The following is an 18398-nucleotide window of genomic DNA, read 5'->3' on the forward strand; positions in this document are numbered from 1 at the left end:
GCTGTATGTGGGGGCGGGGTCAAAGAGGGGCAATAGCGGTCCCCTCTGCTGCTTCCCACCACTGGGGCCTGCGCAGTCTATCTCACTGCTTGCTCCTTCGCTGGTTTATCTGCGTGAAAATCTGTGACTGTGGTCAGCCTGCCGCCTTGCGCCCTCACTGGGTCCGCCCTTTGTTACCCCACACTTGGGATCCACCCACAGCTGCCTGAGCACCTGGGTCGGGGGATCTTTCTTGCCTGACCCTGCTCCACTGCTGGCTCCACCCCTCTTACTGGTCTGGCTGAATGATTCGTTGTTGTTGGACTTCCATATAGTTCAATTTTCTGTATTTTGGCTGCGTTTTTGTTACTAGAGCTTTGTTGTCTTTAAACTTGGTTGTGCGAGGAGGCACAATGTTTCCACCTATCCCTCCATCTTGACGGAAGTCCTGCATTATATCTCTTAATCTATTGCTGGAAGTTTCTCCCAATTTAGTTTAAGTTCACAAGTCATGGTTTCCAGATGACTGAAATTCTGGTGAAGCTAAAACCAAGATTCTCTCCATGTATCCTCATCCCTAAAAATACCACTGAGTTTCTACTATGTTCTTTGGAGCATTAATAACTGGTTTCTGGGAACATCATTTTTATCTGGAAGTCTTGAATGCCTTATAAAAGTCCTTGAATTCTTTTTAATTGTCATGAGAGACTTGATTTTGAACTAGTATAGCTTCTGAAGTCCTGCAGGAACTGCATCCAGGGAGTGTCAGCCCTGGTGTGATGTAAGGAAATGAAGACCCAGCTCCTGGGAAGCCCTCAGCTGAGGCTGAGCAGAATAAGAAATGGGGAAGTATGGGTTGGGGACTAGAACTTAATGTTAGCTTCTAGATTTTTAACTCATAAAAGCAAGATAATTCGATTTCAGATTTTAATTTATTTGGGCTTTAGTTTACCAAAAGATTTACTCTTTGAAATTTAATTTCTCCTGAAGGGTTATATTCAAATTGGTGGAATTTTTGTGTAGCAGTATTATTGCAGCATTTTAGTACTATCATTTAATCTTACTACATAACCTCTGATATACAATGTTGAATAATGTAACATAACTTGGGATGGGAAATAGGAAAGTGAATTTTCAACCTTGAATATATAATTGTCTTGAAGTAGATTCAGATTCTGTCCTGACCCATGTCAGGGCCTTCTGGGGCAATTTCTAAGCCAGTGGTCCATAACCCCTGCTGCATGTCAGAATCCAGCCTGTGGAAAATATATTCTCAGGGCCCCAAACAAGGGAGTATTGGTTAAAACTATTAACTCAAGATTTGGGTTGATATGCAATACAGCTGGGCTCTGAGCCTCCCTCCAGACCTCTGGGCCCTAGAGCTATGTACAGGCTTTCCCACCTCTAGCTCTGACAAGAAAGCTTTCAAAATGCCAATTTCCCAGCTCTAAGAATCTCTGAGGACCAGAGATTCATACTTACTTGGCCTGGGGTGGAGTCCAGCATCAGCACAGTGCTCTCCACAAGTGGATGAGTAAGGTGCCTGATTCTGAGTTCCATTAAGAGGTACATTTGGCTCATTCATCACAGCCTTTGTCATAGTAACAAAGGAGAAATGTTGGTTTCCTGTTTTCTTACTCCTATCACTTGGGGCTTATCAAGAGACCTAACATTGGGTACTCTGTAAATATTTGTCTAATGAAGGACGTTGTTGGCAGCTGACCCCAGAGGTCCCATTTTTTATTTTTTTTATTATTTTTTAAATTTTTTTATTGATTATGCTGTTACAGTTGTTCTATTCCCCCCTTCATCTTCATTCCCCTCCACCCTACCCCCCCATCCCCACCATTACCGCCCCTTTAGTTTATGACCATGTGTCTCAAGTCCTTTAGATTCTATATTTCCCATGCTATTCTTGCCCCCCCATCTATTTTCTATCTACTCTCTATGCTACTTATTTTCTGTACCGTCTCCCCCCATCTCCTCCTCCCACTCCCCTGTTGCTAACCCTCCTTGAGATCTTCATTTCTATGTTTCCACTCCTGATCTAGCTGTCCTTTTAGTTTGCTTTCGTTTTAGGTGTTAATAACTGTGAGTTTGTTGTCCTTTCACTGTTCATGTTTCTTTAACTTCTTTTTCTTAGATAAGTCCCTTTAACATTTCATATAATAAGGGCTTGGTGATGATGAACTCCTTGAATTTGATCTTATCTGAGAAGTACTTTATCTGTCCTTCCATTCTAAATGAAAGTTTTTCTGGATAGAGCAATCTTGGTTGTAGGTCTTTGGATTTCATGACTTGGAATACCTCTTTCCAGCCCCTTCTTGCCTGTAAGGTCTCTTTTGAGAAATCTGCTGACAGTCTGATGGGGACTCCTTTGTAGGTGACTGTCCCCTTATCTCTTGCTGCTTCTAGGATTCTCTCCTTCATTTTCATCTTGGCTAATGTAATTATGATGTGCCTTGGTGTGTTCCTTCTTGGGTCCAAGTTCTTTGGGACTCTCTGAGCTTCCTGGATTTCCTGGAAGTCTATTTCCTTTGCCAGATTGGGGAAATTCTCCTTTATTATTTGTTCAAATAAGTTTTCCACTGGCAGCTGTTCCTTTCCCCCTTCTGGTACCCCTATAATTCGGATGTTGGAGCATTTAAAGATGTCCTGGAGGTTCCTAAGACTCTCCTCATTTCTTTGAATTCTTGCTTCCTGACTCTTCTCTGTTTGGCCATTATTTGCTTTCTTCTGGTCCACTCCACTGATTTGAGTCCCAGTTTCCTTTTCATTGCTATTGGTGTCCTGTGCAATTCCATTCATTTCAATTAGTTTCGCCTTCATATATTTGTCTAATTTGTCGGTATAATCAACCAGTTCTGTGAGGATCCTGATGACCAGTGTTTTAAACTGTGCGTCTGAGAGTTTTGCTATTTCTTCATCGCTTAGATCTATGGGCTCTGGGGCTTTGAGAACTTGTGACATTTTTTGGTCTGTTCTGGCCCTTTAAGTGTAAGAAGCGGTGCCTTGGACTCCCAGGTCGCTGGGTTGTGAGGCTGTATGTGGGGGCGTGGTCAGAGCGGGGAAATGGCGGCGCCCTCTACTGCCGGCTCGGTGGCTCACTAGGTCCAACCCTGCACCTCGATTCCGCGCCTGAGTCCGTCTGACCGAGTCCTCCTGTGCAACCCCTCACCAGCTGCTGGTTTCGCTCCTTACCGGTCAGGCTGAAGAATTTGTTGTTAACGGACTTCCGAAAAGTTCAATTTTCTGTGTTCTGGCTGTGTTTTCTGTTGCTAATATTTCGTTGTCTCTAAACTTGGTTGTGTGAGAAGGCATGGCACATCCACCTATGCCTCCATCTTGGTGGAAGTCCCCATTTTTTAAATAGAAAGGAAACAGTCCCTAATTACTTGGCTCAGGGTATGTTCATCCAGAGGTGAGAAACCTTTCCAAATGGATTGCCACACCTGTGTTTATTCATGTTTGAAAAGGAGAGAAGAGTGAAGGTTTCATGAGAGGTTGGGAAGTGACAGTGGCGGCAGGAATGGGGCCATGGAGGAGCGCATGCAGATGGAAGCCCACTCGCCCTAGCCTGGCAGACTCTGCACAAACCCAATCAGAAGAGGTCTCCAGGGCATCTTCACTCTGAACAGCAAAGATGCTGTGGCAGGAAAAGACCAGGATGAACTGTAGTGGCAGCAGCCTTGGGATCAGGAAATTCAGGTTCTAGCCCAGGTCTGTTAGGAACAAGCAGGCCACTTAATCTCTCTAAACCTCAGGCTCCTCATCCAATTTGAGGATGTCGGATCTGGACATGGCTGGTCTCTATAGCTGGTTTTGGTTAAAACATTTTGAAACAGTATAACCAGCTTTGGTTACATAAAATTTAAAACTTCTCTATAGTTAAAGATAGTATCAACAAAGTTTGAGGACAAGTGTAGATCAAGAAATTGGAATCCATGAATACATCCATCACAAAGGGAATGGTTTTAAATAAATGATGGTACAGCCATCCACTCTAATATCATGATGTGGTAAAAAGGAAACAGAAGCTCTTATGTACCAATATGAAACAATCTTCAATATACAGACCAATAAGATAGGAAGGTACAAAAGTGTGTGTTTGATGTAAAAGTAAAAAAATATATGTGTATGTAAGTGTAGAACAGCCCTGGATAGCAAAACAAGAATTTGTAATATTGGTTGTTTGCAAGGGAAAGGAGTAGTGGCTAGACAGCAGGAAGTGTGAAGGAGGCTTCTTACCGGATGCTCTTTTGTACTTTTTGAATTTCAAACCATGTGATTGTATTACCGATTAAATCAATGATAGAAAAACTAAATGACAGACTAGAAGAATTTCGAACTCTTGATAATAGCACTTTACACCCTGCCTTGTTGGAGAGTTCTTTGTGCACATGTCTTATGGAAAACCACCCTCTGGGTTGTCTAGACTGTTCACAGTAAGTCAGTACTTCTACTTCTGGGATGACCTGGTCCCTCCCAAGTACTCGCTCAGACACGCTCAGGCCACATTCTTCTGGTCTGCAGCAGTGATGTCAGCACCCTTGCCCTATTCCACAGTGCCCTTCCCAGCAAGGACCGATTTGCCACTCAGATTTCATCAGTTAATATCTCAGGGCCCATATCCCTGGAAAAGGCCATGACATAGACAGCCCCCTCCCAAGTCTGTGCAAGGGCTCCTCAGGGACAGTGCCCTCTGTGCCTTTGTAACCCTCTGCAGTCAGCTTAGCTTTCCCAGCCAGAGGCAGCCCATCTAAACAGGGCATAGAGTGGGAGGCAGACAGGACTAGAAGAGAGAGGGGAAAAGAATTATTTGGGGAAAGATGAATGGTAACAAAGCATCCCAGAAATCAGGGAGGGGGACCACAGCGGAAAAGACTGGTAGGAGGCTCACCTCCCGCAGCTTCTCCTGGGCCTCAGCCAGCGCTGCTTGCTTCTCCTGAAGCTGGGCCAATGCAGCATTCATTCGAATCCGCTTGGGCTCCACCACCCGATACAGCCTCCCATACAACTGCAGGGAGACAGCCAGGCTGTGGTTTCACCCACCCATGCACTCACCCATGAGCAGTCCTTCCCACCTGGGTCTTCCATTCCCCCAGCTTTCTCCTGTGTGCATCGTCCTCTTCCCAGGCTCCATCACTGCTCCCCACCTGCCCCGCCCCACCCCACCCTTGCTTACCTCCATGGCCCGTACCCACATACAGAGGGACTTGGCAGCAAGTGAGACTCGGCCAATGATGTCAGGCTGGAAGTCAGGCTGGGCACAGTAGGCCCCGATCTTCTTGAGAACCTTATCTGAGATATTGTCTTTATCAAAGTGGATCAGTGATTTGATAAAATTCTGTTCCCCTGTGGGATAAAAATCAGGGGCCTCAGCCAGAAGGTCTAAGCCCACCCTCATTTTCCAGCTTGCACCTCTACTGCTTAGACACAGCCATGATTTCCCTGGGCTTGTTCCCAAGGCCAGAATACCTGCCTTCAGCCAAGTTTCTTCTGCTGCCCTTGCTTCCTTCTCTAGAACCTTGCAGGCCCCAGGACCCTCCCAACCTCATCCCCCATCACTTACCTTGAACACCTTAATCTGAACCACCCCACACATCATTCTTTCAGGCTTGCAGGCTATATTCTACCAAGAGAACTCGAAGCAGAGAAAACCACAAGAATGAAATAGCAAGACTCTTGTTTTCTATTTTCTGATTCTTGCCTTTTTTGGCGGGGGGGGATGGGGGTGGGGGCGGGGGTGGTGCCGGGCAGGGATAGCAAAGGCATTCCTGCTCTTGGATTCTTAGATATATTCCTTTATCTTTATAACAACCCCCCCTTTGTTTCAGCTCAAATTAAGATAAGTTGTTTTCTGTTACGACCAAAGAATCTTAACTGATATTTATGTCTTCTCTTTTCCACTAGGCTCTATGCTCGAGGGTCAGTACAATGCCTCATTCATCTCTGTCTCTCTGAGTGCCTGACACACAGCACATGATTAATAAGAAGTGTTGGGTGAATTGCTGTTAATTATCTCCTGGTTCTTTAGCTCACCTAGCTGCCTCTTGGCCTCCACCCAAGTGGGCTCATTGCCTCGAAGAATCATGACTGCCTGCATCACCATCTCCACCTGGGCGGGGGGCCGTCCATAGGACTTGATCTCTCCTATATCCTTCTTGTTCAAAGACTCCAGGGCCTGGGGAAAGGGATTTACTTAGGCAGCAGAGCTAGAGTCAACTCAGGTAGCAAGAAGAGACTTTATGGGGACAGGACCCAGCTCTTCTTCCCACGCCCCCAGGGACTTTGAGGCCCTTCCCTGAGCCTTCCCACCCTAATACCCTCATGGCCTCTTCCAGGGCTGGCAATGCCTCTTCTAGATCCTTCTGAGCATTGTCAGCCAGTGCCTGGCACTTGACTTCTTCAATTGCAATCTTCTCACTATGGGCTGTGACGGCCTACAGGTGGAAAGAGGGTAAGGGTTTTGTCTTTGCTTTGGGCAAAGGTAAGGGTGACAATGTTGGTGGTAATGAGGAAAGATAAAGCTAACGAAAATTTGAGGAGTGGAATAGGCATCCCAACAGAGTAACTGACAGAGACCAGAAGCCTCTGGCCAATGGGTGCTGCTGGTAGAGGGGAGTTGAGGGGCAGGACCCCCACCTTCTGCTGTTCATCTGCTTCTCGCTTCTGCTGTACAATGATGACGAGGTATTCCTCGCACTGTTTCTGGAACTCAGCCACCTTTTTCTTGGCATCTTCCAGCTCCAGCGACATCACTTCCACCTTTTCCCTTGTTTCATCAATCTTAAACAATCCTGTCCGCAGCTTAGTGGCCTGGTCCAGCAGCTCCTGCCGCTTCTCCGCCAGCAGCCTGGGGGACAAAGTAGAATTAGGTGCCCAGAGAGGCTGGACTCCCAGAAAGGGGAGTTCCTATACAGTCTCCCTTCCCTGTGTGTCTCAGGTCCCTGTCTTCCTTTCTGTTGACACAACCACCCTGGTCAGGTTTTTAGTATTTTCTTCCTGGATCATTGCCAACAGTTTCCCAACTAGTCTTTGTGCTTCCGGATTTTCATCCCCTATTTATCCTATGCACCACTGTCAATATCAGCTTGCTAGACACTGTTTTCGCCCCACCATTTCCCTGCTTGAGAATCTTCCACTGCCCCCAGTGTGCAGCAGGCAGAGGGCTACAGTGAACCAGGAAACACAAACCTGTCCCGGGGAATAGCCATCCTTTATCCCTAGTCTGGTTGAGTTTTTGTTTTTTCACGTGGTTTTTTTTTTTTTTTTTCGTGTGGGAATGAATGTAAGCTCAGTATTGCCAAAATTTCTGATTTAAGAGAGAAGTTGGAAACCTGAATTTTTCTAAGGCTCCCAAGTTTTAAGTGTTAGCAACTCATTAAAAAAGTTTTAACATTGCCCAAGGCAATAAATAAATAAATAAATGACTGGATTGTTTTCTGGACTAAATAAGAAAATGCATGTAAAGGGCTTAGTATGATAACTAGCAAATAATAAACAGAATGTAAGTCTATGACCCAGGGAAGGCAAGGGCTTTATCTTGTTAACTGGTGTATTATATCTAAAATAGTGCCTGGCACATACTGGGCAAGGGTAACCCATAGTGCCTGTGTCTGTACAAGTTCTGTCTTCCTCCCACTTTCTGATGCTCTTAAAAATCTAGTCAAAAATACATATTAAATAAATAACTAAATGTTGACTAGCATTATTATTACAAATGGCTTTTTCTTCATTTTGATTAAAATACTGACTCCGCCCTGGCTGGTGTGGCTCAGGGTATTGAGTGCCAGCCGGCGAACCAAAGGATCGCTGGTTAGATTCCCAGTCAGGGCACACGCCTGGGTTGCAGGCCAGGTCCCCAGTAGGAGGTGCACAAGAGGCAACCAAACATTGTTTTTCTCTTTCTTCCTCCCTTCCCCTCTCTAAAAATAAATAAAATAAAATCCTTTAAAAAATACTGAATCCAATAAATGAAGGGGTTTTTTTACATTTTTCTTATTCCCTCAAAGCAAATGACTGTTGTGTTGTGCACATAAAAAGATAATCAATACAACTTAGTGAATAAGTATATAATTCTTAGGAATGGTGGAAAGTCTAGATGTTACAGGCAGAGATGAGAGGACTGGGTGCATATATTATGGGTACATACAGCAGTGTCACATCATATCATAGTTGGAGAAAAAAACACCATTCCAGAAAATAAGGACAAAGAGAGTGTGAAGAGGGCTCTAGAGACAGCCACATCCCCGAAAGGTCCTTCTCTCTTTTATTAACTTCCTGGGCAAAATTAAGACCTATTGTACCTCTGCCATTCCACATTAGCATCTGGGCCCTAGAGCCAGTCCCCTTGGCCAGCTCCTGGATATTTTCCACTATCTTGTTTCAGTAATTGCCCTCAAAAGACATCAAGCTCCCTGGCCCTCCACATCCATTACTCCTTCATACTTCTTATATCCAGACACAAGTTCCAGGTAGTTGGTGGGGGTGACATAGTTGTATCTTCTCAGTTCCAACAGCATCTTCTGGGAATACTGAGCCACTGACCAGTGCATGGTGACAAAGATCTGGGCCACCTTCCTCTGGATCTGAGGCCAAAAGAAAAAGGATATTACAGAGGGTGATGACAGATGGAGAATGGCAATGGAAGAGAGCTCAGGGAGTGTGGTGAGACACCGGAGGAGGGCCTCACATTCTCCTGCGTTCCCAGGTCTACGCCCGTGAGGTACTTCTCAGCCACCTCCAGCAGGGCTTCCCGGGGCCACTCCGAGAACCAGTTGATGGTGGTGCAGTTCACCAAGGCTGGGTACTGGCGGATCCAGTTCCTGGTGAGAGGTTTTGAGAGGCGGTTAAGTCCATTCACAGAGTCAGCCTCCAGTCACTGGCTTTGTCACAGGGCTACCTGCACTCTAGGGACCTAAGTTCCCCATCCTCATGCTCCTGTAGCTCCTTGTCCAGATTCCGCTCCCCTCAGAACTAGTTCAGTGAAGTATTTAGAAACAGGTTCTGGGGGCAGAAAGACCCAATTCCACATCTCCTGGGTGTGGATCTTGGGCACGCGATCTAACCTTTTAAATGTCAGCTTCCTCATGTTTAAAATGTGAATAGCCAAGCATACTAACTGAGGTTATTAGGAGGTTCCATGAGGTGACACATGTAAAATACTTAGTACAGTGCCTGGTACGTGGCAAATGCACCATATACCATAACTATAAAAATAAGCAAAATGGTAACCCACATTGCCTCTTGTGAAAGTTCAGACTCCCTCCTACTCTCTGATGCTTTAAAAAATCTAGTCATACCAAGAGTGGAAAAATAAAATGTGGTCTGTATGTATAATGGAATATTATTCAGCCTTAAAAAGGAAGGAAATTCGGACACATGCTACAAAATGAAATAACCTTGAAGATGTTATGCTGAGTGAACTAAGCAATTCACAAAAAGACAAATACTATATGATCTCATTTATATGAGATATCACAGAAACAGAAAATAGAATGGTGGTTGCCAGGAGATGGGAAAATGGGAGAAATGGGTAGTTATTCAACGGGTGTGGAATTTCAATTCTGCAAGATGAGGAAGTTCTAGAGATCTGTTGTACAGCAATGTGAATATGCATTATACTACTGAGCTGTACACTTAAAAATGGCTAATATGGTAAATTGTTTTAAAGATTTTATTTATTTTATTTTTAAACAGAGGAGAAGGGAGGGAGAAAGACAGGAAGAGAAACATCAATGTGTGGCTGCCTCTCCTGTGTCCCTCACTGGGAACCCCGCTGGCAACCCAGGCACGTTCCCCAGCTGGGAAGTGAACTGGCAACCCTTTGGTTCACAGACTGGTGCTTAATCCCCTGAGCCACACCAGCCAGAAAAAAGATGGTAAATTTTATATTATGCAGTTTTTGCCACAATTAAAAATTAAAAAAAAAAAACAGAAATACCACCCTTCTTAGCCCCTCCACCCACTAAAAGAAACCAACCAATCTAGTTACACCAAGCAGGGGTGAAAACTATGTAAACAGAAGAAAATTCTTGAAAAAAGGCAAGGTCTATGGAAAGGAGATGAGGCGTTAGGGGTGTAGAGACTGGCACTATCCATGGAACTCATTTGCAGAAGACAGGGGAGGCCAAAGAGGGGGAGACCCCTGTCAAGACAGCTGGGCTAACACAGGGAAGGAGGGAGAAGGCTACATAACAGTAGTTACCTGAAGGGGTCGCCCACGGGGCTGAGACAGAGAATGATATGCAGGTTGTTGCGCACACGCTCAATGAGGTAGGCAAAGAGGCTGTCCGAGGACTCTGGCACTTGTTCTGCACGGGCTTGGTCTATGATTTGTGTCTGGATCTGCACAGAAACCACAAAAGGTCAGAGGGCTGTGGCTGCAATGGCTGAACCAGAGCGGAGAGCAGGAGAGGCTGAGCTGACAGCATGTGGGTGTTAAACCAGCTCCACCCAACAGCGCCCCTCGAGGTAGAAGAGGAACAGCTCTTCCACCTAATGGGGGATGGACAGAGGGGGCACCACAGCATATTCCGGGATCTGGGCTTCTCCAGGGGTTAATCAGGAAGGTCCAAGAACCAGCTGGTCGAGGGCATGGAAGGAATCATACTTCTTCAAACTCATCAGTTTTGTAGAGATTGGGGACCTCGCCCGAGCTGAGGATGTTGTTAATATCCTCTAGGAATGATTCATCAGCAATCTGGGTGTCCGCAAAAAGGAAGGATGTTGCCTTGAGTTCTACACCAGCCTGATGGTACAGACGCTTGATATCTGGACCAGATAAGAAAAGGAGGAAAAGGGAACAGACAGACTCTTCAGATTCACTAGCCCATCTCTTATTCCTTTTCTAAGATTTAGGCACCCTACTCCAGCTTTCAACACCTACACACCACCATTCTCTACCCCACATGGGCCTGGCACAGCTTGTTATCTGGCTCTTATCCCTCCTCTCTCTTACCATCACAGAAAGTCAGGCACTTGATCTTTTACTCCTAGCACCAAACCCTTTTATCTTTCAGAAACCCAGCCATACCCTCTCGGAACTCTTGCTTCCGATAATGCTTGGTGACTTCAATCTGGAAGGTGATGTACTCGCAGATGGATGAGGCCAACCGGGCCAGACTCTGGCGCCCACTTCCCCCAATGCCCACCAAGAGCATGTTGCCCCGAGGCTGTCCAATGACCCGCACAATCCGTGTGACTGGGGGTTGGGAGATGGGAAACAAGAACAATAAGTTGGCTGAGCAACCTCAGGGGATCACCAGGCCCTAGACTAGGGACTGGAATGCCTGAAACTGCAATACAGGGACCAAGCGATGTAGAAAGAGGTTAGTGTCTGAAGCCCTGGTGGCAATTCAACTTTTAACCTCCACCCTGTGGTGGTCTGTTAAACACCACTGTCAAGGAAAAGCCCCACTCATTGCCACAAAGGCATCTGGAACCAAGGAGAAAGGTGACTTCAGGGAGAGACCTGGGAAGGAATCCCTATTTCCTTGGAAATGCATTATAATTGGGATGCTGGGGAAGGGGATGGGAATAGGAAATACTCACTGTGTTCAATCGCCTCTCGGAAGAGCACTAGATACATCGGCACAACAGCAGGTGACAGATTGTACTCATTTAGAGCTGTCTCCATGGCTGTCTTCAGTACTGTCAGATCAGTCAGGTCTTCATATACCTTGGGCTCCCTCATGAAGTCTCCTGGGTGATCAAAAGAGGGGGTCAGAGTCTCAAGTGCCTAGTCTTCCTCCCAACAACTTCCAAAAAGGGCCCTAAGCACCAGGGCTCCATGCTCGACCCAAAGAGTCTCTAGCCACAGCTCCCAACTCACCAAAGATAGGAGAACGTTTGTTGGGACAAAGATTATGAAATGTAAGGTCAAAGAAAGAGCCGAGTTTGTCACTTAAGATGACCACAAAGGCTTCTGTGTCCGCTGCATCGACCAGTCGGTCAGAAAAGACTCTGTTGGGAGGAAGTTGGGGTGAGATCTGGGAATAAGAAGAAAAATGGCCCTGGGAAAAGGAGCATCCAGGTGAGGTAGAGGCAGGGCTTGGAGCAAAGCTGCTGAAGCCTGGATATGGAGGGGCACAGCATCTCACCTGAAACATTCATGGATCCAGAGCCGTGTGATGCTGGACTTGGTATCGTGGAAGTCCTTGTTGGCTCTAAGCATGCCCTGAAATACCTGGAGAAGAGGCATGGCTAGTGGGGTGGAGGGAGGAAAGGGAATTCCTTCAGAAATTTTAAAGTTAAGGCCAGAGAACACAGCATTGGAGGATAGTGGTGATTTGGGGTTTATGGAGTGCTACTGAGCTCCAAGGCTTACTCTGAGAAAAGAATGCCTGTACAGAGGCTGTACCAAGCACAGGGACCAGGTCAGCTGGGTTTTACCTTGGAGATGTCTCGAAGGTTGAAGAGGTAGTGGATCTTGGCAGGTGTGGGCAGGAAACGCTGGACCACAGTGTTGTACACCTCTAAGGTGGCCTCAGTCACCACATTCCCAATGGGCTTCACCTCTTCCTCAAAGTCCTGAAGCTTCTGATTGATCATGGTGCCAAATATTCGGATGATCTGAGACTCCTAGAAACAGACCCTCTGATTCACTTTCGTGGGCTCTGGCCTTTTATCCAGGCCTGGGACAAGGGTGGAGTGAAGCATTCATCTTGGGGGCAGAATTTAAGGGGCACCAAAAAACCCCCTCAGAAATCAAGAGAAATACCATTTTAATGCAATGTTAAAAATCAAAATTAATACTAAATATCTATGATGAACAAATACCAACATTTCAATAAAATAGAATTAGCATTATCAATTTTTCTCTTTTACTCAGGCTCCAATATGGCTCAGTATGGTACCGTTCCAATCTCGTATCTATTTAAAAGGTCTGTATTTTGTTCACAATGAAATTTTGGGCTTACTTTTAAAAATGCATTAAAATATTATTGATCTTGACTACTGAATTTTTTTTTGGCACCTTTGAGTACCTCGTTTGCCTCACTCTACACCTGGCAATGCTCTCATCTGTCAGCTTTGTAGTATTTACCTTTCTTAGCCTATGTGGGGCCCCTGCACTCTCTGCCTGCTGGGACAGTGAGGCTACCCATTCCAGAGCCAGCAGGCTACACTTCCATCCTGCAGCTCTCCTCGCTCAGGAGAAGCAAAGGCTCCTGCAGATGGCAGCCTCCCCTCCATAGAATACAGCTTCCTGTATGCAGCTCTGCTCAGGGAAGCTCTGAGCTCCCTCCCTGACCTGCCCCCTCATTTTCTAGGACACAGATGGTTTTGCCTTCTATAGTCCCCCCTCTGCCAGACCCAGTTGCCCTCACTGTGGGGAAGGTCATGTTGATGATGTTGAAGCGACTCTGCAGTCTAGGGGAGATGACAGTCCGTCCACCCCCGGGAGGGCCCATGGCAGCCATCAGGAACATGTCCTGGAGAGCAAAGACAAGCCGGATGGGGAGAGGGGGTGAGAGGAGGCACAGAAACAGGGAAGATGTAAAAGGAGCCAGGAGGAAGAGAGTACACAGAGGGACAAGTAGGAAGAGGGACAGGGACGGAATCAGCAGGAAGAATTATTTTTAAAAGAAAAAAGTAAAAATATTCACAGCTCAAATATATAACACTGAAAATAGAAATGAGTTCATGAGACACTTTCTTACATTTATACACAGAAACAAAGCATTGATCGGAACCACAATTATCTCTGACAATGAAAGTAGAAAAAAGAAAAAAGAGTCAGCAGGAAGGAGCAGGAAGTAATGGGGGCAGGGAAAGGTCAAGGGGGAAAAGGGAATAGGAGCAGTTTTTTTTTAAAGGATTATTAAAGTAATGTATTTTACTTTTATTTCATCATTATAATCCATGTACCCAAATTAGAAAATAGAAGTAAGTTAAAAACCAACATTTGCTTAAATAAGCTAGACCTTTTTTCCTTTTTAATGTATATATCTATCCACATGTATACATGTATATATTCTCAGGAATATATGAATATATTAATTATTAGGTGACTTTTTGACCCTGAGTGCCAGAGACATGGGCACCCCAGAAATGAGGCTGAAATTGCTGCTGCCCCTTGACTCAGGGCAAAGAAACAAACAAGATGCTCAGAATCCCATGGGAGAAGAGCCAGGACTGAGGGGAATTGCCCGGATCCTGGGTTGGGAGGGGAGAACTGATATTACAGGGGAGGTCACTGCACAAATGGGAGACAGAGAAGGGCTGGAGAGGGGAGTTATAGACTCTGGGCACCTAGACATGTCTGGGTGGCATGGCATCAGGGTTAGCATGTGAGCACAGTATAAGAAGCCTGACAAGGGAGTGGAAATTAGAGGACAGTATCCTTTGGGCAGGGTCAATGAGGAGAGTTATAATAGGAATCAGTAACTTAGGAGCCAGTTATCTCAGTCCTGAAAAAGGCGGGATACTCCTGTGTGGAAGGAACATCAGAGTACAGGATTCCATCCCTGCATCCAGTGGAGGGGGGACTGAACCTATCACAGGAAGGAACAGAGAACAAGCACCCCAGATGCTTACTCGAATGTACTTGATGGTCTGCTTCAAACGATCATACCAGAAGCCATAGTCAATCCAGAGGCGAATCAGCTCCAGGGGTGGCTGAGACCCAAATGTGTCCTTAGCTGGCATATTTAGGTCATCCATAAAGGTGATCATGCTTTTGCCCCCAAATGGCACATAGACACCTTTGGTTCGCTTCTCCACCCTGCTCTCAATGATGCTCTGCACATTATTGGATGTGGTCTGGTCAAAAAGGTACAGAATGAATGCTCGTGTCACTCAAGAGAAATATGGAGTTATAGAACAGTGTCAGTCAGGGACTGGGATCCCAAGACAGAACAGAAAAGGCAGGGAGAGAGTGGGGTGTGGGCTGCCTGACCCCTGGGTCCTGTAACACACCTGTGCAGACATGTTGACAGTGAGCACTGACCACTGGCTGGAGGGTAAGGACTGCAGAACACTCTGGGCGATGGAGGTTTTCCCAGTCCCCACAGGACCCACCAGCAGGACAGGAATCTGATTGGCCACCAAGGTGCTCACCAGGTGGTTGTAGCGAACAGTGTCGACAGTGGGCACCATAATCTTATAGAAGGGGCAACTAGGGAGGAAAAGGAATTGTGTCTCAAGGATCATTGGCCTGCTCCTTTCTAAGTCCCCCTTCATTCTGCCTTGCAGAATTTACCTTCCTCTGACATCACCACTCTCTAATTGCCAACTCTGCCACCTGTAGGGCCCAGCGGGGCTTGGGAGCCGGGGGATCAGGCCTTCTCCTGAGGCCCCAGTCCCATATCCTCTCGATCTTACTTCCTGTACTCAAGAGTCCTCTCTGCTCTGAGAGCCGCCCTCTCCTTTCTCACTTTTGCTTCTAGCCCCAGCTCTCTCGCCACATCTCCCACCAACTGCAGCCCCAAATCTAAACCACCACCAAGGCCTGGCTCTCACTTTGAGGGGTAGCGCCAACTTTTAGGGAGCTTATCTTCAAACGATGTCCAGCTTCTCATCTTGGGGTCCACAAAATATTCATACACTGTATCCTGAAGAGGAAATGTGTGTCAGGTTACCAAAGCCTTCCTTTAGCTCTCCCCTGCCCAGAAAAAGGCGCTCACAGACCACTGGGGAAAGAAGAGAGCTGGGCTGGCAGGTTGAAACCTGAGAAGAGGCTGAGGATCAGGGAAGAGGTGGGTTCTGGAAAAAGAGGAAAAACAGGACAGCTGGTTTGGGGTCCCTGACCTTATTAGGAAAAGTGCCCTCAATCTCTCGGAGGTAACTGTCAATCTTCTTGCGGCCTTCCTCATCCACAGAGGCACACACAGACCAGATCATGCTGAACACGAAAGTCAGCTCTACCATAGAGACATAGTTGTCACTGTCAGCTGGGTTCACCTGGATGGAAAAAGACAACGGGAAATACTCACACTCTATAAGAAATGGAGGGGTCTACTTTAGCAGATCATCACAATGGCTTAAAGTTTTCATCCCTTCCTGGTTCTGTTTGGAAAATCATATGGGTATAGATAAAACTAAATCTAAAACATTTAGATAAACTTGAAACTCCTTGTAGCCCAGAAGTGGCCACGAGTTTCTTCACTACTAAGTTATAAAGACATGGCAGGGACCTAGCCACACCGTGTCTACCCTGCAGAAGTGCCCACAGGTGCTCAAGGAGACAGGTCCAGGGACATTTGTGGTGACTTCTTTGTAACTGTAAAAAATTGTAGATAACCTAAACATCCACCAGTAGAGGAATGAAAAAGTAAAATGTCATGTTTTACCATGGAATATTATATAGCAGTTAAAAACAATGAAGTTAATCTGCATGTGGCAGTCTAGAGCTCAAACACATATTGTTGATTTAATAAGCATATTGCAAGTATGGTATATAGTACATGGTACATTTCGTAAATATCACATTTTCTATAGGTATCTATGGGCTTGTTTGTAAATGTGCATTTTTAATAGGTCTGGAATGATACTTACAAACAAAAACACTATTGTAGTTACTTGTGTGGAGAGGAAAGTAGACCAGGACTGAGAGGGGGAAAGTGATCAGAAACAACTTTAACTTTGTACAAAAAAAATTGTAATTTTTAGAAAGGAAACTAGATTCAAAAGTTACATGAGCAATTAAAAATTAAAATTTATGCCCTGGCTGGTGTGGCTCAGTGGATTGAGTGCCAGCCTGCCAACCAAAGGGTCACTGGTTTGATTCCCAGTCAGGGCACATGCCTGGGTTGCAGGCCAGTTCCCTGCAGGCTATTTCCCAGCAGGGGACAGACAAAAGGCAACCATACATTGATGTTTCTCTCCCTCTCTCTTTCCCCTCTAAAGATAAATAAATAAAATCTTTAAAAAATAAAATAAAGAGATCCAACTATGTGGGAAAACATATTTTAAAAAATGAGAAACCACATGAATTATCCTTAGTTCCCAAAATATAAAGAGGAAATTATAGTGAGCCCCACTGTGTATAATATCCAGTTTAGAGACTTTACTTTGACCTTCCAGCATGCACATGCACGCGCACGCCCCCCTCACTGCCTCCATGGTCAACGTAGCCTTCCCTGGTAGTCTCTGTTCCTCTCAAGCCAGGCATTCAACTTGTGTCTCAGACATGCTATTTCCCTGAAGTTGTCCCGGGAAGTCATAAGCCCTTCCTGCCTGGCCCTGCTCTGGTCCCCCTTACCCCATTCTCTGGAGTGGCCAGGGATGAGTACAGCTTGCAGAGCGAGATGATTCCACTGTATTCAGGTAGGGGTACCAGTTCATTGCAATTGTCCTTCTTGAAGGTCAGCATCTTGTTGATAAATTTCTCAAACATGCGTTGAAGGGGCTCTACCTCAGCCTGGAGTTGAATATTAAGGGACTTTTTATTCATTCTTATGTCCCATAGTCTATGCTGGTACCTTCCCTCTCCTCAGTTCCCTTCATACCTTTGGCCTCTTCTCTAGCCATGACTGAACATAGGGCTTCCAGCCCAGGTCCGCATAGTCAGTGTATACCATCCCACAGCGAGACACAGTGGCTGGAGAGGCCACCGCCAAGTTCTCCACTTCAAACAGCAGAGACACCTAAGGATATACTTTGTCAGAACCTTGTTTTTTACTCCTCCCTGCCCAGAACTCTGGTGCCCCTAGATGTCTCTGCCAAGTACCAATTGTGACAGGATGAATAAAGACCTAAGGTTTACAAATGATTTGCTTATTAAAAGAAATCAGAACTCATTCAAGGTTATCTTTATTTTTAAAAAAAAGCTACTCTCTCTCTTGCATTGTTTGAGTGGGTGGAAAAGGGTGGATTTTACAGCCTATGAATTCATAATCCCAAGTGCACAAGTGAAGGGCCTCCCTCCTGTGTCAGTGGAAATGAGCACGAGGAGGGCTGCTCCCCATCTACACAGTACTTCTGAGTACACAAGGTTCTTTTCCATACTGTTGTTCTCCATAGCCATGGTAGACAGGCATTTTTTCTTTCGTCACAGGTTCCCCTAAATGCAGTGATCCTCCTCCTCAGTGTTCTGCTATAGAACTTCCTCTTCCCTGAAGATCCCCCTGCTCTTGCCCTTAGCCCTGCCTCATGCCCTCCAGCTTCCACATCTGCAGGGCCTCGGTAGTCAAGGTACCCCTGTACCTGCTCAGGCAGCGCAATGCGCTCTCCATTGATGAGGGTCAACACCTTGTTATCATCCATGACAGAGTTCATGCTCTCAATCCACAGTGTGTCCACAGGACCATCAAAAAGTATCCACTTCTCATCTGGTTTCTCATCTTAGTAGAAGGTGATAAGGAAACCAGAGCTTTAGCACCTAGGGCCCTCCACACTCATCTCCTCACAGACATCAGCCCATGCATCCTTATACCTCGGCATTCTCCACGCATTTTTCTTCCAAATTGAGCTTT

The 18398-nt window shown here is 45.9% G+C and overlaps 1 protein-coding gene across 1 annotated transcript in view; it reads right to left on the reverse strand.

Moving 5' to 3' along the window:
• The window catches only part of DNAH2 (dynein axonemal heavy chain 2), a 113055-nt gene that overhangs the window by 24372 nt on the left and 70285 nt on the right, over window positions 1-18398 (reverse strand). Inside the window, exons 43-64 of the mRNA XM_037151148.2 lie at window positions 18130-18266; window positions 17433-17570; window positions 17186-17344; window positions 15733-15885; window positions 15445-15536; window positions 14902-15100; window positions 14521-14745; window positions 13311-13415; window positions 12376-12564; window positions 12084-12169; window positions 11816-11946; window positions 11536-11685; window positions 11018-11185; window positions 10595-10755; window positions 10190-10329; window positions 8675-8807; window positions 8431-8570; window positions 6625-6835; window positions 6306-6422; window positions 6022-6163; window positions 5165-5334; window positions 4880-4996 (exon numbers count right to left, since the gene is read on the reverse strand). Coding sequence (XP_037007043.2) covers window positions 4880-4996; window positions 5165-5334; window positions 6022-6163; window positions 6306-6422; window positions 6625-6835; window positions 8431-8570; window positions 8675-8807; window positions 10190-10329; window positions 10595-10755; window positions 11018-11185; window positions 11536-11685; window positions 11816-11946; window positions 12084-12169; window positions 12376-12564; window positions 13311-13415; window positions 14521-14745; window positions 14902-15100; window positions 15445-15536; window positions 15733-15885; window positions 17186-17344; window positions 17433-17570; window positions 18130-18266 — 3263 coding nt within the window. The remainder of the gene's footprint in view (window positions 1-4879; window positions 4997-5164; window positions 5335-6021; window positions 6164-6305; window positions 6423-6624; window positions 6836-8430; window positions 8571-8674; window positions 8808-10189; window positions 10330-10594; window positions 10756-11017; window positions 11186-11535; window positions 11686-11815; window positions 11947-12083; window positions 12170-12375; window positions 12565-13310; window positions 13416-14520; window positions 14746-14901; window positions 15101-15444; window positions 15537-15732; window positions 15886-17185; window positions 17345-17432; window positions 17571-18129; window positions 18267-18398) is intronic.

Source organism: Artibeus jamaicensis, unplaced genomic scaffold (assembly GCF_021234435.1).
Source record: "Artibeus jamaicensis isolate MK-2021 breed Jamaican fruit bat unplaced genomic scaffold, CSHL_Jam_final contig_781, whole genome shotgun sequence".
NCBI classification, from domain to species: domain Eukaryota; kingdom Metazoa; phylum Chordata; class Mammalia; order Chiroptera; family Phyllostomidae; genus Artibeus; species Artibeus jamaicensis.